We start from the raw sequence: 23,227 nt of genomic DNA, 5'->3' as shown, positions 1-23,227 counted from the left end.
AATGCAACATCAAACTAGATAAAGTTAAAGAAAAAGTATGGCGTACAGGGGCAAGACACTACTAATTTGAGGTGGAGAGCATATATTTTAAGTAATCAAATAGATTTGAAAAAAGTATTGACAGTTGTAATTACTTAGAAATTTTGTTTCTGCAGATATAGCTAAAAAATCCAGCAACGAGTTGCTTAACTTTCCCGGCAACAACGGTGGCGCCATCTGTTGCGATATTTTATTTTAAAAACTTTTTATATTTTTAAATATTATAACATTGCAAAAGCTCGATATTGAAGGCAGGGGTGGATTTTATAAAAAAATTGTAAATAGCGAGTAAAAGTAAAATGATTTGTTTTAATTCATTTTAATGCTGTTAATCACTTAATCCTTGACACATAAAAATTCTATTTGAGATATAAGCGTATGATTGAAATCGATAAAACTATAATAGATTAGAAATCTTATTTTTATTTATTTATCTTTTAATAATAAAGGAGTGCCTTCTGGGAAGACTTTTATGGGAAATTGGCTCGTATTTAAGTGCTACACATGTGAAAGAAAGGCCTTTATATGTATAACACGTGGAGTTTTCCTGGTCCTTTGATCAGGTTGAAACCTGTATTCATAGGTTTTATCAACTGGTCTACTAGGAGAAAACATCATTTAGATCATTTGATTTAAATGAAAAGCCACACCCCATTTTAGAGGGTTCCATAATAGAAGAATGTAGTATTGCAGATTGCATGTGTACACTCAGCAACTGTGCACAAAAAAACTTAAATATTCAATATATTATATCTAGACAGATATTTTTACTAAAAGAAAGAACAGAAAATACTTTTATAACTGAAATTGATAAAAGACTGATGGTTAAAGGCTTTGATCTATATTTCTATTGTTAGTCATGCGCTTATTAGTCAATCATATGTGAAAACTGACTAATAAGCGCATGATTAATCATATACTTTCAGTTCTATGCCCTTTTATACAATTATAAAATTAAGATAATTTATCAAATTGATACTGAAAATATTGCAAATAGTTATTATCAGCTATATATTTCTTTGATAATGAAAGTTCTTGAAAAGCTTTCTATTATCTTTTTTAATCTTCATTAAAAATTCTTAAGAATAATATCAAATTTACATAAAAATACTCATTATCTCAACTAATTGAACAGCCTTTTAATCTTTGGTTGTTAAAACGGACCTATTGTCAGTTCAACCTGTTAATACGGACCTATTGTCCGTATTAACAGCGGCATAACTAGAATGAAGTTCCCTTGTATAGATAAATGAAGAAGAAAACTGGTTATTAAGGTGGCATCCTGCGGCTCTGTAGGATTCAGGATCGAAACTGGATGGCTTATAAAAGGCCAGAAATTTTTCGGAGCCGCCATATTATGGGTCTTGCAGAACTCCTAAAAAGCTTGCTAAAAAGCCCCTGTTATTGCCCACAATTTTGAAAAAATCAAATAAGTACAGGAAAAGATTTGAATTTATATTTGTATACTTATGCATAAACAATATCTAAGAATTTACTGTTTATCCATAGCTAGTTGCTGTGGATCCACAGCGGTATAGGGATGAATGCAGGTTTGCACGTTCTAATTCAGGCCTCCCGTAACGTCGGCTCTAGTTACGCTACTGACAATAGAGTAACATAATACAGTAGACTGAAGAAATATGTTTTTTAATTCAATTTTTTAATTCGTTCCAAATGAAAGCGTTAAACCCCTCCAAACCCATAGCCATCAACGACCTTGTTGATGGCTATTAACACACGTCAGATGTGAAGATACAGAAATGAGGTTGTAGAAACGAAGCTAGTAATTAATAAATAGTTTATTTTATACAAATATTTCCTAAAAATATATATTTAAGAATTAATATAAATAGAAGTTAAAAATTTTTATTTTTAAAATAAAAATCTGTATTTAATAACATAATTAGGCATTATTATTATGTTGGGTTAAGTGAGATATGCTCGGTTAACACCGGTGGCTGTGTACTATGCCGGACCAGAGTCAAGGCATAATAACCAAAACAGAAATTAAAAGAAGTGTATCAGTGTGTGTGTCTGTATTCAGGAATTTTCTCACAATATGACATGTATTCAATATAGTGGCCTTCTGTAGTGTGATGTATGTGTTTCTATTCAATTGTAATGTGCCCAGGCTTTTGTGTAGTTTGTGTGGTATCACACCTGTAGAGGAGAGAACAACAGGTACAATAAGCACCCTATCCATCCTCCACAGATGCCTTATTTATTTCTTGGGCGAGTTCTGTGTACTTGCTAATTTTTTCAGTGCATGCGTTTTGTATATTGGGAGTGTTTGGAATGGATATGTCTATAATGTATTATTATTATTATTATTTTGATTATGAAATCAATTTTAAAATTGTATTTAAAAGATTTTAAAACGGGTCACGTGATTTAAATCGATATCGATGTTTTCCTTAAAAATAGAAAGCATTTCCGGTTTTTTTAATGACGTATTTTTCCCGGAATAATAATAATAATAATAATTATTATATATAATTAAAATTAAAACAAAATATATTTAATTTTTATTATTTCTGAATATATCACGTCATAATTTAAAATTATAGAATAAAACAAACGTCACTTTATGAATTTTCTTCCTAGAGAATATTTTCAGACGATACGTCTTGACGTCATCGAATTAATTGTCTCGAATTAATTTGTCGGAAAGAAAATTTGATTTATTATTATTAAAACGTTAACGAAAGTAAAAAATAAAATAATGAATTTGAATTATATCTTATATTAAACGTCGGAAACGATCGGTTAGTGACGTCATACTGTGCAGTATTTGCACGAACAAAGCTCGTACGTCAACAGACCGATGTTGATCGGATGCGATTTACGAGCTGTCGTTTAATTTCTCTTAATGTAATGTTAAAGATGGAGAAAAATTACCCAGTCTATTATAATCTATTTAATTGTTGGTTTAGGTTCCTATATAGAGTAATTGCGTTGATTTAAACAACTATTTAACGATTAATCAAGTTACATCGAATCAGCTGATTTGTTTTGGTTTTTTCAAACCAGTTAGTTGTACATTAAACAAAAGGGAAATGGGCTTTTGTTTACAGTTGAAGTTACTTCTTTGGAAGAATTTTACACTAAAGAAAAGGAGACCAGTAAGTCTTTTTAAGCATTTTTATTGCATAATTAAGTGAAATTTCTTTGATAAAGATATTTACATTTCATCACTTTTTCTCATAGATAAACCAATGTTGAAATTCATTCATCTGTCTTCTACTTTATGACATAAATACACGTTTTATATATTTGACAGACATAGAAAGTTTGGTACTTTTCTGTTAACTGGGTGCCATTTAATTCAATTACAATGAATATGTTTATACACGTGTGTATAAATGTATTCATTGTAACATTAAACATGTAAATAAAATATCAATTTCTCTAAAACTGGTGGTAGAAATGACTGGCACCCGGTTAACGGAAAAGTACCGAAAGTCGTTTAATAACACGACGGGATCAAATTTAACTCGTAATCATTTCCCTTGCTGTCAAGTTTACATATTGCTGCTTTGCTTGATAGTGTACGTCGTCCTATCTGCAAAAAGGACAATTGCTCGTGCCTTTGCCAACGGGGGCACCGATTCAGTCTTTTATAAGATATTTCCCCCGAAACATTCCCCGAAGAAGAGTGTCTGAATTTTACGCCGTACGTGGGCCCCGACTCAAATTTGCCGGGGCCCATGAAGTTATGATGTGTCGCTGACGGCGGCACGTTAAACAAACTCCTTACGTAGACTACTTTTATCGTGTAAAATGGCATATTTCTACCTTCGTCGGCTTCCTGCCGGAGATCGAATGCGTGTTGTCGACTCGTATTCGAGTTAGTCGAGTAGAATTTTTAAATGCTTTCCTTGTAAAATTGACATTTTTTAAAAATTTTGCTACTGTCAAAGCGAAGCAGTGATATAGAATTTGTAATGCCTGGCATTCCTCTTTCTTGTATTATTATAATAGAAATTGTTTCCGTTATACAATATGTATTCCTCTGGTGTTATTTAATACAAATTATCAAATTACCTGTAAAGTACTATAATAGTTTGTTTATTTTTATATTTTCTTTAACAAAAGTTTCGAAAATTATATAACGGCAAAAGAAATTGTTTCGGTTATACAATTGCAAGTCACTTACCTTGAAAGATTGAATATCTATAATTTACTTTTAAGTAAACTATAATAGACTCCATTTTTTGTTTACTTAATTTTATTACTAAGCATTCAGTTAGACATAATTTAGTAATGTAGTTTAATTGCTAAAGAATTGGAAATTTTGTAGATCAAATATTAGAAATAATAATTTAAAATTTTTTTCAATTGTAATATGTAATGTACTGTGCATGCTAAGGCATGATTAATTGGAATGTACTTTAAATTAAGCATATTTAATTGCAAAACAGTCATGAATAACTATTAGAAAAAGGCATTGTATGTACTGTACCACATACTGATTTGTGAAATTTAAGTAGTATAAGTTCTGCTGGATTTTCACTATTATTTTACATGGTTCTATTTGAATAATATTGATTTATATATTCCAGACTAAGGTAATTTCTCTACTGTTGATCAATGCCCTTTTTTCGGTTAATGTTACCTTAGGTGCCAAGATGGCGGCTCGTCTCTGATTCCAGCAAGGAAACAGTGAGATGCACGTTCTAACCTATTCTAATAAATGACCATAATTATTAGCAAACAAATTATTAGAATAGGTTAGGTTAGGTTAGAACGTGCGTCCCACTGTTTCCTTGCTGGAATCAGAGATGAGCCGCCATCTTGGCACCTAAGGTAACATTAACTGCTTTTTCTAAAAAACATTACTGTCGGCTACATAGCGACTAAAAAAAGTTCCGTTGTATGAAAAATATAGTAATAACTAAAAAACAGCGCTTAATTCTACTAATTTATTTTTCTTTACAAATGTACACATTTATGTTGTAATATTTATAGTTTTTCCAGATTTATTTTTAATATTGCCATCTGCACTTTCTTCCCTATTTCTTGTTTTGGATTTAATGTCGGTTGCTTGGTGCCTTTTTAGTAACCGTGTTTTTTTTCTTTACCTTTCGAAATATCATCATCAGCATTTCTCTATACCTCATTTCTTGAAAGGAATGTAGCAAGGACAGACAATTACCAAACAGTTTCTTAATTGAAAGATTGCCTCTGATGAAAAGGGGAATCCACACCTTATTTGCTTTTTATGACAGTTCCAATAAGCTCGCAGCATTTATTGTAACCAATAGAGTGGCCTAGTTTGTTTGTGTTTTTATTGTATCGATCACCAGACTTTGACTTGAATATAGAATTTTTCTTACCGAGAAACTGCTAGTACTACGTACCGGGCTATTGATACTTTCTAAGCTATCTGCTGGTAAGACATACTAGCACGTTCCGGTTAAAAAATAGCTCTGCTGTAAATCAAATTGGGGAAGCAGTTACCAGTTTACTCTTCCTTCACAGCTATTTCAATACAAATGTCTGAAGTATAAAAGTTTTTCTTTGTCATATTTCATTTTAATATATTAAAAGATTACAATGTTTAATATGTGTTAACCTGCTTGCACTTTTCAGTAAATAGCCTAGCATATGTTAAGTGTTAGATATTTGAATCCTAGAAGAGATTAATGAATATTAAGATTAATGACGTAGAATAAATTAATTCTTTAAAATTAATTATATCACAATTTAAATATGTAAATGTTGTTATATAATAATGTAAAATTAGTATGATTTTAATTTTATTTATATCATATATAATGATTAAAAACTTAAATTTAGTTTACAGTATAAATAATTTTAAAAGTTTTAATTAGATAAATGATATTTTAGAGGCTATCCATAAATGACATCCACACTGGAAGGGAGGGAGGGGGTTAAATTTTGGATAACAATCGGCTCTATTCTCTTCCTACATTATTTTTATTGTACAACTAAAATTGCGGAAAAGGCCTAATAGAAGACGGTCGTACTTCCAGGGTCATTAAAATGCCAGATCTGTCCTTTTACCTTCGGACAATCAATGCTTGATTCTAAATTATCCAGATGTGGAAAAGCAAGAATTCTTATTGTTAAGTTAAAGTAACAAACAAACAGTTATGGAATTTATTTAGTAACAGATTCTATTTACAAATTAAGAAAATTCATACAGGCAATCTTGAACTTTATATACATTATGACAAGTGCTTGATTGTTTGGGAAATTATGTGAAAAAATACATACTTGTTTTGATGTTTTGGTTCAGTTCTGTATTGTACTGTTATATGGCAGCACAAATTAAATTCCTTCAAGGATCCATCATGCTTGGTTACCACATGCATGTCATTGTTCTTTGTCCTCATTTATTGCTTGTCCCTGGATACTGCTTGTAACCAGAGACAACAAACAATTCAGAAATATATGTTAATTTCTTAAAGTCTTCTTTGTCAGATTCATAAAAAATTAGTGTTGCCACCCATCTGGTTTTCACCCAGACAGTCTGGTTTTTAATTCATTGTGTGGGTTAACACACAATTTTGTCTGGGATTTCATAGAAATTATGATGAAACAAAGTACTAGCAAATATTTTTATAAATTTACTTTATTTTAACAGCGAAAGACTTCACACTTTCACTGAAAGTTAATTCACCATCTTATGCCACTGACGTACAGTACAGTACGTCGCAACCTGCCAACCTTTTTCTTTTTTGTTTCTCAGCTCTTTTAAAGCTAAGTTATTTCATTTCTTAATTTAAGTTGCTCCTATACAAGTCCCTAACTGGTTTAGAACTGGCTTGCACGTTATTCTTTGCATGGTAACATAACATTGCGCATGCATCAGGGACTTCTGTTCGAACAAACCTGACCTGCCGTCCGGCTCAGCAATTTTGAAAAGGTGGCAACGCTATAAAAAATTTATTTCAACTATTTTTTATCATGGACAAACTGCTTAAGCCAGAGTTGCTTAACGTAGATCTGAACGTGGGACAAGACAATAATAGATTCATTGGTGTCATGAATTCATCAATTTCTTTCTGTTGATGGAAAAAAATGGAAGATAATTCAAGCTCGTGAATTTTGTTATCCTGCAGATCTACACTTATATTTCTTAGTGTTCAAACTTTGAGAATGCCATTACTATCCTATTGGCTTTATATGTTAAATCAGTTAATGAAGTTTGGCATTGTTTAGCTTTGCATCATCAGCAATCTCAAGTGATTCTATCAATCAATATTATCAGATCCTTAACAGCTCTCAAAAATGACTAACTTTATTGCTGTAATGACTGAAATCTACAAGAGGCATTTATTGAGAATATCCTTTCAGATAGAGGAGGCTCATTACTATTGTTTTAGGTATGCCAAACTTCTTAGAAGCCTTTTTTCACCCTATTGTCTTATTAAAAAATTGTAGACCTATAAATCCTCACTGTCATCCATCCGTCTGTCTTTCCTTAATCTCGAGAACACAGTTAAATAGATGAAAGATGAGACCAGATATGGAAACCTTAGGAGCAGGAGGCCCTGCTTAAATATATACAAACTTTTAATGCAAACCAGAAGTCATGTTTTAATTCAAAAATCTTCCCTGAAAGGTGTTAGATAGATGACAGGCATGACTCTGTTGTTAAAGGAAAAGTATGATGCACAGGGACAAGTCACTACTAATATGAGATGGAGAGCATATATTTTAAATTAAATAAATGAAAAAAAAAATATGATTATCACAATGCCAAGCTGCAATTTTTAATGTCACAATAAATAATTGCTCATTTCTAATTTCTGCTTCCATTTTTTTGAGCATCCCAACTTCTCTTATAGGGCCTATGATTACTTGGAGCTATCTGAAACATGATTTCAAATTACCTTAATTAAAAAGAAGAGTTTTTAAAATTCGAAATACAGCTGTTCAACACACACACACACACGTCTGTAAGGCGTGTGTGTGTGTGTATATATACACATACATACATATGTCTGTAATCCTTGTAATGTACATAATGTACTTATATATACATATATACATTAAAAATTTTTTACTTATAATTATATAGGTCCATATATTCATGTATATAATTATAAGTACAAAACAGTGCAAAAAGTTTTTATAAATTTTTTAAAGAATAATTATATACAGACACAAGATGCATGAATGGAAGACACAATGATGGAGTACATTACATGGCTCCCCCATGCTAAAACATACAAGGAATTAGGTCGGACGACGGGAATTATCTTACAAAAGAAATCCGACAGTTTATAGGCTATTCCGGAATGATAAATAGCCCGTCGATCCAACACGTACCTATATACAAAATGGAATATACAAAGTGGAATATACAAAATACTCATAGAAGACAGCAAAAGACAAGAATTATATTGCAAAGAAGCTACTAATAGATCATTGGTAGAAAAAATTAGAGAGCATAAAGACAGCAGTGATAAAGTCAATTCTAATACAGTGCCTGCAGCATGTCTGCTTGCGAATTCCATCTCCATCTTGGTAGCTTGGAACCAAGCTAAAATAATACAGAAAATGAAGCAGATAAAATATTTCAAAGCTTGGTAAATTTACAAAGCCACTCAAAAGGGTTAATAGCTCTGGAAGTGATGATTGGCTATAGATCTGGATAGCATAGCTAGCAGCACATCTGCACAGTAGTAGGAATTGCAGGTTTGTGTCCCATTCCAGAATGTTCTAAATTAATATTAAAACTTAATTTATTTACAGTTATTAAATTTATCCTGAGATGCCACTGTCTACCTCTAGCCAAGTTGCTTTGTATCTGATTAATTAGCTTTAATATACTCCAATAAATAAGCCGAGATTGCCGAGATAGATTGTTTGGTAATAAAAATATATTTATGTTAAAATATGTAGTATACATTAATTTTATAATTCATCACATTTGTAAAAAAGTTCTAATTTTTTTCTTTTGGCTGAAACAATAAGTGGAAAAATAAACAAGATTGGTTCAGATTAAGTGTTATTCAGATTTGGACCAGTGAACTGCATTTTATACATTATTTTAAGCAAACTTTCATAATAGATATACTATTCACTTAGCTACTTAATTAAAGTTTACATTATTCATTTAATCATAACTTCTATTTCTGTGATGCTCTCAATTCCAGTAATTTGTCTCCTGGGGCTCTTTAAAAGTCATTCGAATAATATATCAATTCAAAATCATTTACGTACTTAAATTTGTTCTATTCTTCAATTTGAGGTAGAAGTATCCTGATAAAAGAAAATTCAAATTGCTTGTTAAGGAAGCCAAAAATAAGAATTTATTAGGAATGTTTCTGGTCTACTGTTCGGCCAACTGTGGCTAATTTCATCCAATTAAAGTTTCTGCTAACTACGCTTAACTCGAGTTTCTTTTATTTAAATATGGTGTTGAGTATTGTTGATATGTTATTTTTGTCTAACACTTACGTCTGATTTTTTTTTTGACAAGTTAGAAGTTGAGAATTATTTGGTTAAATATGTTATAATCTGGTAATTCTAATTTTTCAAGTTAATCAAAAAATAATGTAATTTATATTATTTTTGTAGGTGAAAAATATATATTAATTTTTGGAACTAAAGAGTGAACTGTTATATATAAACTAGTGTCCATTACAGAGATGTAACCAGAAATTTCTGAGTGTATTCACCTGCATCACTGATGACTTGTATAAATGTAGCGTAGGTAGATAGGCTGCTGTAAAACACAATAGCTCAAGATCATTAGTATCACATTCAGCACCGTAACTGACCTTTTATGCGCCCGGTGCGAGCATCCGTAACTACGCCCCAAAACTTGGTTCGGGTTGTTTCTGCGCCCCCAGGGTCTACGCCCTGTGCCTGGGCACTGCCGGCACCGCCCTAGTTATGACACTGATCACATTACTGTGTAAGGAAATGTAAAAATGTTCAATTAAAACAAAAAAAAAAGAAAAAAGGCTGAATAGGTATTAAATTTTATTCTTCTTTACCTTGTGTTTGTTTGTGTAACCTGGTATTTGAGTATAATGTGCTTGTTTTCTGTTTCATCTAGTCGTCAACTGTTTGTGACTTTTTTTTTATGTTGTTTACTTTTATACTTATGTGGAGCAGCTGAGAATGGGGAATGGAAGAGTATTAGTGTAGAAAATGTTGCACTCTGTATCTACATCTCTGCAGTTATCTATTTACAACAGTATAATAGAGATCCCTATAAAGATTTCTGTATCATTTCTGTTAAGATAAGGTTATTTTAGTCTTATCTTTTATAAAAATAGAAGATTGTTATGTTAGTTCTTTCAAAATGACAATGCCCTCAATGTCATTTTTTAAAATATAAAAATAAATCTTAGTCCTTTCAACATAAACAGTAATATTCCTAATGTTATGATGTATCCGATTGATAAGTGATTTGTTTACTACTAAGGGAAAATATTTTAGAGCATTTCAGCATCCTGTCTTTAATCACATATTTTATATCTAAAGCTTAATTATAAAGATTTATTTAGTAATTCTATACTTTTTGTAATTAGATATTATTGTTTTTAAATTAAGATATTTTTTGGTTTTTTATTACTAGATACTTGTACTTAGTTAATAGCGAGGTTGCGGCTGAAGTTTTCGTCTCTAAAACGTGAACGTCGAGTGCCGCTATCTTGTAAGCGTCACTTGGCTTTTGACGTTCACATTTTAGAGATGAAAACTCTGGCTTCAACCTCGCTATTATCTTCATAATCTAATTTTTCGGTGAACTTTTTTTCAGCCATAGATTCTAAATTCCTTTTACCAGAAAGATGAAAGATTGAAAGAAATAGAATATTTGCTAAAATTTACTTGGTTGATTTGGCTTGACTGCCAGAATATTAGATCAGTTTTTTGAAAGTTGGTGTTCAAATTAATAATTTACATACTTCTTGATGCCTAAATTATAAATAAACATTTAACTTTGGAGAAATCGTGACATCTTTAGTCTCCTCAATTCGGTATTATTAAACAAACAATACTGCTGAATTTTAATCAGTCTAAAATATGACTAATTAATCACAAAGCTAATTATGTAATTTGGGCTAAAGTTAGGTGGTTATGCTGCCATCTTGTATTAAATTTAAAAATTCGAAATAAACTTAATATTCTGGAAGAAAACGTGTGCTGAAGAGGAATTATGTGTAAGAGTTTTGATATATATTTTCCAAGCAATAATTTTTTAAATATTTTAATTTAAATTCCTTAGAGAAAATTACTGTATTTGATTAAAATCTGATAAAAAGGTGTTATATTTAATTTTCTCTCCTTAAAAACGATACAGAACTATTTCAGAATTTGATCGCTTTAAATGACAAAATGACACAATTTATGAGCATTGTAACCAATGGAAAAAGTTAACTGTTGTTATAAGTTTTTAATAAATACTATTAATTAACAGATATTTATTTGTTAATTTAAAGTGCTTATTAAAGTATTAAATACAAAAGTATTTTAGAGTGTTAAAAATTATAATGATAGAAATGCCAGAACTTTTTCTTTCGGACTGATGTCATATGTAGGACTATTACAGTGATCCTCGACCATTGTGCCACGAGAATTTTGAAGCGTGCTGCCACTGCGAATGCCCGTACATAAAGCGACGTCAGACAAGTAGTTCAATCAGTTCTACCTTCTTAGGGTGCATTTGGAAATTGTAACTGGTGTTACCGGTAACTGCCAGTAGTTACCAAGGCGTTTAGAAAACGTGACCTAAATAACCAACTGAGTTTTAAAATCACTGTTATGACGTCACCGGTCGTTCTGCGGTACGTACCGAAGTAACCGCGCGTGCAGCCAAATTTTTAAATTATTAAAAGTGTACCATGACGAAAGAAAGGTTGAGAATCACTGGACTATTAGTATATGCAGGACAGGGTGTATTTAGACATTTATCATTGGGGTGTGGAGCCTGATTTTTCTGACCGATATCTATGGTTGATACTAATAGTTCATACAAAGTGTCAGTCAAGTAGGCTAGCACTCCTCTTTCATTCTCTACATCCTTCCTGCCTTTCTGTGTACTTTTGCATTTTTCTTAATTCCAAAAACTAATAATTTTTTTTTTTTTGTGACATGATTTTGCTGACTATTCAGGAGATTTTGCTGCAATTGAGGGGCAAGATAATCTCCCAGACTTTCCAGTAGCTTTGCTTCTGCTTATATGTCTATTGCAGTTGTATTTTAATAAAATGGCATTTTGTGAGGTTTTATTTTAAAATAACTTCATGATAATTGGTATGTTCTATTTTATAATATGAAGGAAACTGTCTAAACTCTGATGTATGGTCGTTATCTGGATAAAACAAATGCCAGAATCATACATCATGCGTTGTGACTAAGTCAGAATGTGGGTTGAACTTACACGATATAACTGTTAGTCACGGTATTGCTTCATTAGTCATGACAGTCATTTTGCTTTACTTGACATTTTCAATATAATTACTGGATTTTTACAAAGATATAATCACAGAATGAAGAATTAATTAAAAATTTTTATCACATAAAGTACCTTTCACTTTAAAAAAAAATGATGCATATATTTTTTATGGAATGATAACATTAGTAATTTTATTAATTTAGAACTTCATTATCTGAATTTATATTATTAAAATTTTTCTGTAAACAAAATATGTACTGTACATTAAAGAGTTTTCTTTATATATTTCATTAGTGAAAATAATACATAAGGGCTGTCCATTACATTGCATCTTTTTTGAAATTTTTATTCCCCCTCCCTCTCTCGTCCAGTTTATCCAAGTTTCCGTAACCTCCTCCCCTCTTCGGACATCCAATGACTCTCGTTAAAACCTTTGACTTTATGAACGATAGATACCATAAGTAGAAATGAAACATACGAGAAATTTTGAAATAAGTATAATAAAATACATAAACTGTTTAAGATTTAATGAAATAAACAGACATCAGCTGAAGCTCAACCCCCTCCCCTCTCCCTTGTCCAACTCATCATAATCCCTTTCCAATCTTCCAGTGTGAACATCATTTATGGACAGCCCCTAATGGTAATAAGATTGACTGTTTTTGAGCTTGAATTAATAATAATAATAATAATATGGTGTGTTAGAATGATATTCTAGTGAATATTATGAATTTAAGTTTAATAATTACAAGTTAGTTACATCTGACGAGAGGAAAAAATTAATTTACTTTCGTGTGCATAATCCACAATGATGTACGCTAGCAGAAAATTGCTAGAACAAATTAGTATTTTGTCGTATCAAACAAAATCGATTTAATATTAATAAAATTAAGATCCGAACTTAATTTACTAAAATCAACTTAAAAAATACACTCTAAAATGGATTCGGAGGTTGGAGAAATCTGTAACCTGTGTTTAGTGCGTTATTTCTATACTTTGCAAATATAACTCTATTAATATGTGTTTGAGTGAAAAAGAGATTTGTTTCATTGTTTAGAGTTCTGTATGTTTGTTAACTGAATTATTGAAACGAATACCAGTAATTAAAATTCTTTTCTTCAAGTTAATGTAATCATTGGCTAAATTGTTCTGTTGTTAATAATATCAAATTGACGTATTCAATGTAAAAAAAGCAGACTGTGTTTGACCACAATCTTCTATAGATTTTTGCTTTGTCTGGATTTATGAGTCGTTGACCTGTTAATTATTCCATATACCTTTTTTAGCATTTAATTTCCTTCTATCCTGATGTATTAATGTTTTATAATTACTAAATTTTGATAACTTTCGTTACCTGTTAGAATCTCAAATTATTCTTATTTACATAGTTTTGGATTGAGACGTTATTTAGAACTTTGAAAATCAGCTGAGTTTAACTGGATACGCGACAATAAAGGATATTTTTATTTTGAAAATTAATTAATTAATTAATACTATTAATTTTTTGAATAAAATTTGTAATATATCTAATAAAAAAAAATTATTTAACAACATAAAATGACAATTAAAAATTAATCAAATTGAAGACAAGTCTGCCCAAGAGGGACCACCATTTATTTTGCGCTCCAGACTAAAAACATACACACATGGCGACACTTTGGCGACATGATGCCTAAAGGAAGGCCTGTCGCCATATGTGTATGTTTTTAGTCTGGAGCGCAAAATAAATGGTGGTCCCTCTTGGGCAGACTTGTCTTCAATTTGATTAATAATAATCTCTCCATCGGTCGGAAAAATCGACAAAAACAATTAAAAATGTTTTAGAAAACTGATATTCAAAGAATGAAACCTAATTTTTAAAAATATTTTAACGTTATAAATTTTTAATTAAATCAATTATATGATTGTTAGTAGCAGTCTATTTGTAGACTTAATATCGATTTTAGTCGTCGTTCCTATTAATCGGATCCGCCGTGGGGAAAATAGATCAAAATAAGAGGACGGTCAAATATTTTAAAAAATCTTGCTTTATTGGCGACATTTGTATTTAATTCAATTGATTTTCCACCAGTTTAAACGTACGTATCAGATAATATGCAAATCTAATAGATAAAACAATGAAAAAGTCAATATTTACATTTCTTAACGGCTTATTTTGTTAACGTTAGTTTGCTACGTTCTATTGGAACGTATAATAGCTTCATTTTTTAAATTTTAAATGATACAAATTTCAATAGAACTTTATAAGTATCCAGAGTTCTTCAAAAGTAGTGGTGCGTTAGGGGGCTCGGACAAAAAAGGCAATTGCCTGAGCCCCCGAACCAGTGTTTTATAAACTCATTGCTGTGGTAAGAATATCGAAATTTAAATTTGGCACCATATGCGGCGACCCTAGTTTCGGGTGTGGTGCAGGTGCGGCAAAGAACTTCATCTTTCGGAGGTCACACTAAAAAACAAACAAGAATACCGACGGATTCCTACCAAAAATTCTCAAAAACTAAATAAATAAACGACATTATAAAATCATTTTAGACTGATATACTTCATTTATTACTTCTTACTAAGTTGATAATAAGTACTGTATCATTACTAAATCAATACAATCAGAATTTTTATTTTTACAGTCAACTACATTTATGGATTTTAGAATTACACTATTTAATTCTTTTTAAATCATATAAAATTGCTAATAATAACAATAAAAAAGAGATTTAATACAGATACAGGAAACATTCAAGTATCAAGCTTCAACATAATATTCCTTCTCAAATAAACTTCAGAAAGGTTATTTTGTTTACATTTTCGCAAAGGTAAACGTTTTAAAATAAACATTTATTTTAATAAAATATTAAATTTTATTTAATTTTAAATGATGCAGTACAGATAACGAATGCGTTTTCCAATAGAAGGTTAGGTAGTAAAGAAACGTTACGAAAAATTTTAAATTCTAAAGCCGTTTTCTAGTGAAAATTATATGGTCTGTTAAAACTTTTAACTACACTTTCTAGAAATATAAAAGTTTTATTACACGTAAGATTTTATTATTAAGTTGAATGGAATAAATAGCTTTTGCAGAACATGAATATGTAACATGTTAAGTCTTAATGTGGAAGTATAGCTATCATTGCACGAAACTACCTAATTTGAACATTTTTAAACGACGAGACGTCACTTTACGGTAATTACGAGCGTGTAGATTACAGTCTGCGCTCGTAGGCATATATTTTATCACCGATATCAAAGATAAAATTTCAAAGAACGATTATAATACTTCTAAATATATCAAAATTTATTTCACTTTAATTCTGAGCTGAAAGTTAAAATTGAGTTTCACCAGAATGTTTAATGAATACAAGAGAAATCACTGCACTAATTGAAATTTCTCTTTCGTAATAAGAATGTCCAACGAATCACAATAACAGGACAATGACAATTATAACTTGTTTTGAAACTTATCTTTGAAAACTGATTAACTTTTAAATGCTTTATAAACATGCTTTCCAGCTTGTTTTTATTCATCATATAACCAATATATTCATTATACATTTAAAATATTTGTAGAGTGCATAGATATTTAATTATTTTTTTATTTGTATTATTGTTATTGTTTGATTATTAAGGAATAAACTCTATTACAGGGGCAAAATAATTTTATCGGCACTTTTAAAGTGATGTAGCCATATATTTTCTCTGATATATCACCTAAAATTTCATAATTTTATATATTACATTAATAAAACTATTTTAAAATATCTTCAAAATTATTTTTTTAAAACACTTTTACAGTTATAGAATTCAAATAATTATCAAAATATTTAAAAATAGAAATTAAAACAAAAAAATAAATGAATCTACCTGAAATTATCTAAAAAAGTAATTTAGTTATTCTTTTATTTCAAGGAATATTATTAATTTCATAATGCAAATTATGGGTGTAACAATAATTCAGATACTTCTGATAACACTCAAGTGTCGATTTTTCCTTTTATTAGTCTTCTTACTGTATTTTCGAGGACTCGAGTTTAAAAATATAAATATTTCAATTAAGTATTAATTTAATTTAATCGACATTAATCGTTAATCTTACTCGAGTTTTAAAATATTTTAAAAATTAACCCAAAATAGCATTTGAGACGTAAAAAAGAATATCAATAAAATCATAATCAAAACTTAAGACCGTTTAGATGATTACAATTAACAAATATATAGTCAATTTGACATTTTATTTACTTAAAATATATTAAATTATTATTATTTTTAAAAGTTTTATTTTAAAATAATTTTTTAACAATTTATATTTTAATTTATTAATTTAGAATGTTAATGATTTCCGTAATGAATTCAATAAACGTACTGTTATTGAAAAATCAAACTAGTTACGTAACAGTCTTATTGATTAGACGACGACGACGGTTGTCCGAATGAAAAACCCGACGTAAATTTTTAAAAAATGTCTGTTTGTAAACAGAAATAAGTTTTATCTTTCGAATTATCGTATTTACAATAACCTTCTTCTTATTCCTAGCATAATTTTATAATATTTCTACAAAATATTGTTGAAATATTCATCATTAAAGTATTTATTTGCTAATTTTTCACACTTATTAACCTTCTTTTTAATCTTGAATTTATGAATTAAAATTTAGTAATTAAACACGCATTTCATGATTCATTTGATGAAAGGACTTTTAAAAATTTAAAAGTCCTTTAAATTTTAATTTCGTTACTCTATCTTCAAATTTACGTATAATTATTAAATTTTAAAAGACCGTTATAGGTCGGCAACAGAATAAAATATTACAAATGGGAATGCCCGACACAAAACGCCATAGTTTCGAGACAGAAATTAACAATTACCTAGGAAACATCAATGAACTAGGACAAAACAAAAACAGATGTCTGTATAACAACGCACACATCAACCGCCGTGCAAATATTTAAAGTATTTTGTTAAACCGAATTAAATATTTAAAATAATCCATAACTATATTTAGTAATTTTAGATGAGAAATAAAATATTAAATTTCTTTTTTTAATTTTAAATGCTATAATATTATAGAATTTTATATATTTTAAAGTTTTCATAGCATTTTCTATTACTGATAAGTAGCTATATTAAGGATTCGTTTAAGTGTTTGTTTTAATTTAGATAACATAGATAAGTTTTATCTTAAGTTTAATTTTTTTTTCCTAAAATTAAGGAATGCCGAATAAGATTTTATAGAATTACTTAGAAAGTAATTCCATAAAAGCATTTTTATTCAGTAAAATAAAATAAAATGCAGATTATTTCTAATGATTTTTATAATTAAACTCGATTCAGAATTCGTGTTTTAATTAAATACAAACTAATTTGTAAAAGTAACGAAACTTTTATTTAAAATAATTTAAGTACATTTAAAACTATTGAGAAAATATTCTTAAACAAGCCAAAAAATTGCACGAAATGAATTAAAAATTGCATCAGATCAAAATTTTCTTTTTAGTATTTAAAGGATAAATTAATGGTTTAACTTATTTGATTAAAAGTAATATAATAAAAGCTTAGTTTAGTTGAATAAATTAGCCAATGACTGTATGATGTACAGTAGGGCCCCGCGATATGCGACCGAAACACTTCAAGACACCTCGTGTAAGTGGAAATTTGCATAAAGTAACGAACCCTGTTAATTAAGTATTAAGATAATTCTCTGTACGAAGGTGCGAGTTATATACGTCGATTTAAATCGATATAACTACCTTAATTATTTCAAAATTTACCGAAGAATAATTGACGGAAATAGAAAAGAAAATGTAATTTAAAATAATTATGTACAAATTAATAATAGTACATATTTTAAATGCTTAAATTTTATTTTAAACTCTTTTTCGTTGCGGATAAAATACCGTATATTACCTATTTCTAGGTCGAAGTTTCCGTCGTCGACGTCAACTTTGAATTTAATGCCGACTAATAAAAATATTAATCTAAACTAATTTTTCTATAAAATATTATAATTCTACTCTATATTCATTTTTTGATGTAGCAGTTTTATATCTTATAAAATACTATTAATAAATTTTTAAATGTTTCCTGTCTATTACATACATATTAATAGCTTGTAAATATGCTTTTATATATCATTGTAAGTTAGTTATATTAATTTCTCATATTTTAAATTATACGCGAAGATAAAAAAACAGATGAAAAAATTGTATTCCCGATTACAATTTCCTGTAATCACGAGGTAGATTTTAGATCGGAGAATGAGATTTATTGACGAAAACGTTAATAGGATTTATGGATTTCGTCATTCCTTTAATTCGAAAAGTCTATTTCTGGGACCGGTTTTATCGATTTAAAAAAGCAATTTCGTTTTCAAAAATTAAAAAAGAAACAATAACACGAAGTTAATTTTCGTGTGATACACGATTGTTATCGAATCTTATCCAATTCATTATCCAAATTTTTTTTTTTTTAAAAAACTGAATAACTAATCAATATTGGAACAGAATATTTTAAAATAAATGTTAAAACATTCATTTTATAAATATTTTTAAACATATTTCGTGAATTTAGTTGTTTACATTAATCTTGCGTTCATTATAAATTTATTTTAAAAAAAAATTTTGAGTTCATACATCTACTGAAAGTTTTCATACTATTTTAAAGATCATTTTTCAATTTATTGTTACTAGTATATTCGGCATTCATAAATCTATCACTAATGATCCTTTTTTACAGTTCATTACTTCCTGTTACGATTCGTTAAACGTTCTTTTAGTTTTTCGTTCGCTAATCTGTTTTATACTTCTTTTTTCCTGTCTGTCTGTATACCCGAGTCCGTATTATTCCGAATGAATCGGTCGTATTTTTTGTTTTTTATGATTAATAAAATCTTCAATAGCTTTAATTGGTATGATCTTATTTTTAGCATATGTAACTTCCTACTTGCTTCCATTTTTTCTTAATATTTTCCTTTAATTCTAAATTTATATATATATACAGTCAAACCTGTTTTTATGCGCTCTTTTTATGTGCGATTTTTATTTGTGCGATTTTTTAATGCGAATTTTTAATTTGTGCGGTATAGTTGGCGACTAGTCTCGTGCGATTCGTCATGTCTCACGTTGACTTATTATAGCATAAATACACTTATTATAGTAATATTATTGCACTGAATATGCGAAAAATGAAATAATTTACTTTTTAAGTCAACAAAACACCACCTGGACAAAAATATGTAAAACAGACGATAGACCAGACGATGCAGTCAAGTGCTGACATCTGTTGTCAATAAATTCTATTTCGTACGGTTTTGAGTTATTTTCTATGTGAGACTTTTTTTATGCGGTCCCTGTTGACCGCATAAAAAAATATTTTTTAATTGTGTCGCGAAAACTATTATTTACAGCCATTCGTGAAGTTTCGTGAGATTTTTTTTTAATGCGTTTTTTTTAATGCGGTCCCTATCCCCCGCATAAAAACAGGTTTGACTGTATATATTTGTCTGAAATATTTTAAATTTTAACTAGTTTTTTTTTTATCTAGTATGATACATGTTTCTTAATTTACTCGTCATTTTAAAATCTATACTTTTCTTACTTGACAGATTATTCTTTTTATAGACTAGATTTTATTTGTTAATCAAGAAGCCAGCGTTTTTGCATTATGTCGGCAGTTTTGAACTTCCCGATATTCCGACTCCTTTAGTTCGTCGTATATGATATATCTACTGTTTATTTAAAATTTAAATGAATTATTAGATGTCAGGAAATCTTGAAGTACTCCTAGAAACTTGTTGCAACACCCTGGGGTATTGTGAAAGTCGGGTTGAAATTATATTATATAATTTATACTAAGATTTTTTTTAGTCTAATAGTATGATGATTTAAATAATACAGAATTGTAAGGCAGGAAACTTAATAAATTCGATCGGTTATAATGCTAGTTTTCTAAAGAGGTTAACGGTAATATATTCGAAGCGGTCGGATTTATTTTAATCTCTCTCCTACGTACAAACGCTCCAGAAATGTCTGTTCGACCATATTTCATTCTTATTTCTTCGGCATCGATCATTTATTTCGTACGGTTGCGTGTAACTAAAAATGTCTGCATAACTTACAATATAGGTTATAATTATTTAAACAGTACATTAACATTTTACGAAACACTTCTACATAATGTAGATTTAAAATACTTACTCTTAAGTATCAAGATATCATTTTAATATATATACATATATGAATTTTTATAACTCGTAGATATGTATCAGAATTTTAATTTATTAATACATTCGTAAATTTTCTCTTTCAGATTGTTTTGCTGTTCGAACTCTTTATCCCATTGGTTCTTTTCTTTATTTTGCTGGGAATAAGAAAAAAACAGCCAGCTTATCCTGTTGGATCTTGTTAGTAAACATTTCTACTTTATAAATTACTTTTTAGATTAATCTATAAGATTTTATAATTAATAATAATTAATATAGTTGCAGTTTATTCAAACTAAAGAATTTACTAAAAAAATTTTACCTTTCTCGCGGGAGTTTAATCCGTACCGGTTACTAGGCAACAACAGAATTAAACTACAAAACATTACTTCGTTAGATAAAAGTTAAAAAAAAAAAAAAAAAAAAAACAAAGTTATAAATTGAAATTACTGTCTAAATATAATTTTTGTCGGTTCATATAATTATTAGAGAGGGAGGAAAAAAAAACTAACACTGTAATTTTATTAGGCAAATTTTTCTATTCACTTCAATTTTGCATTATTTGATAAGATTACTTTGTGAAAATTGCAATCTGCTGCTATTTTATCATTAAATATTAATCATTTTTTTTTATATCACCTGTCTTTTATGAAAGTTTTTCTTCCCGATTAATTTACGTTAAAATAATGCGAAAATCTACCAAAATCATAATCTTATTTTACTCCATTTTTTATGGTGTTTTTTTATTTTATTTTTTTCAATTTAAATTCTTAAGAAATGTGAAAAATTGTTCTTAACGAAACAGAATTTTTTTCTTTTTAATAAACTTTAAACAGTTTCGAAAAAGATAATAATCAAGCTTAAAACATTATAGAAGTAGATATTTAAAAAAAAACAAAAATGCAACCTTGACTCAGTGCGACGTTTAATAACTGTATTGAATTACACTTGACTAATAACATAGACGAATGCAAATAGTATTGTTTTCATTTACTGTTATGTTTATGGACGACGAGTAAGAGTAATTGATAAATGCTTTGAAAAAATCGTGAAAAAATTAATTTATCCGAAGATATTCTTCTTTTTATTAATTTGATAAGACTTCTATTAATAAATCTATATTATTTCAATAATTTTAGCATTTTTTTAACCATAAAAATTGAGGAACTGGTTAACTTTTTAATAAGTTAAAACTCAGTTTAAACTCTTATTATTTTAGAAAGATTTATTTTAAAAAATGAATTATTATATTAAGAATTTAGTTACGATTAAAACGTCGACCGTATTACTAAATTACCGAGTTAGCGAGTTAATTTTTAGTACAGAATATTTGAGTGGAAAAACTATTGATGTAATAATATGGTTTTATTTAAATTTCCACTTTTACAAAGCCAGTAATTAGATACTATGTAAAAGTGTGTATAACTTATTATCATTTCTGTATGAGTGTGGTTATTAAAAAGATTAAAAAGACCTTGTAAATTAAATCTTGGAGACGTTCCTGTTCTCTGCAGAAAGTTCGCTTTATAAGAATTTTTTATCGTAACCGCCCAAAAAATTCTGTCGACGATGATAAATTTTAAAAGCTTCTCGCAATATCTAATCATTAAATATGTTATTTAGAAGTGTTTTTAAATTACTGCTAATGATAGCCGAAACATTTTTTTTTCAACCGAGATTTATTTATATACGTACTAAAAACAAACATTTTGAAGCTAGAAAGACATGAAATAAGTAATCACCTCTTACTGAGTAAAAATAGGTTTCATCCCTCAAAAATAGCAACTTCTAACATGGATAAACTCGATAGATTGTTTGTAAAGTAGCTTAAGTTAATGTTTTTTTTTTACTCAACCAAACGATCACTAATAATCAGGCTATAAATTTGCTATTATTAATGATTAGACGATCACTCGGTTGAGTATCAATGTATCGGGCTTCGGGAAGTTTGTTATGTAATGTTCTTTTTGTAGATACATCCATCGTTAGTTTCTAAAAAATTTTTTACGAGAGAAATTTTGAAAATGAATATTATTATTATTATTTTTTTTTTTGAGACTTTTCAGTAATAAATTATATTGAAAACAATAGTAATAATAATTTATATATATTTATATTTATTTATTTAAGCTCTTGAAAATACTGTGTACGTTTGTTGCATCATTAAATAAAAATATTTTTAACAGCCACTTTTCAAGCTTATCCACTTCCTTCAGCTGGTGTTATTGCCATTATGCAAGCTTTCTGTGATAATGGTGTAAAAAATAAAAGTACAGGATTTGTTAATTTTCCCAACAGCAGGTAAGATATTTAACTTCTTACATTTTTTATTATACATTTAATGAAAAAACCGACGTAAAATTTATATTTTAATCTAATATGCGTTTATTTATATATGTATATTTATTTTGGCTCTTCAGATTGTAACAGATGATAAAATTTTATCAATTATTTTTTTAAGAAGTCAATAATTTTATTTCTTAAATATTTTATAAATAGCAATTTATTTTCTTAGATACGTCTAATGCGATAAATATCAAAACTATAGCGTAATTTTAAAAGATTGAAACCGAGAATAAAAATGGAGAGAGGGAAAAGTTAAGTGTTTGAACCG

At 28.8% G+C, this 23,227-nt stretch overlaps 1 protein-coding gene across 1 annotated transcript in view; it reads left to right on the top strand.

Moving 5' to 3' along the window:
* The first annotated feature begins 2,828 nt into the window (after positions 1–2,828).
* LOC136979641 (ATP-binding cassette sub-family A member 2-like) overlaps positions 2,829–23,227 on the top strand; it is a 57,981-nt gene continuing 37,582 nt past the window's right edge. The window contains exons 1-3 of the mRNA XM_067275659.1: positions 2,829–3,161; positions 20,721–20,814; positions 22,800–22,914. Coding sequence (XP_067131760.1) covers positions 3,096–3,161; positions 20,721–20,814; positions 22,800–22,914 — 275 coding nt within the window. The 5' untranslated portion in view covers positions 2,829–3,095. The remainder of the gene's footprint in view (positions 3,162–20,720; positions 20,815–22,799; positions 22,915–23,227) is intronic.

Source organism: Centruroides vittatus, unplaced genomic scaffold, assembly GCF_030686945.1.
Source record: "Centruroides vittatus isolate TY-2023 unplaced genomic scaffold, ASM3068694v2 contig_630, whole genome shotgun sequence".
In the NCBI taxonomy this organism is placed as follows: domain Eukaryota; kingdom Metazoa; phylum Arthropoda; class Arachnida; order Scorpiones; family Buthidae; genus Centruroides; species Centruroides vittatus.
This window is presented reverse-complemented; position numbering and strand designations above follow the sequence as displayed.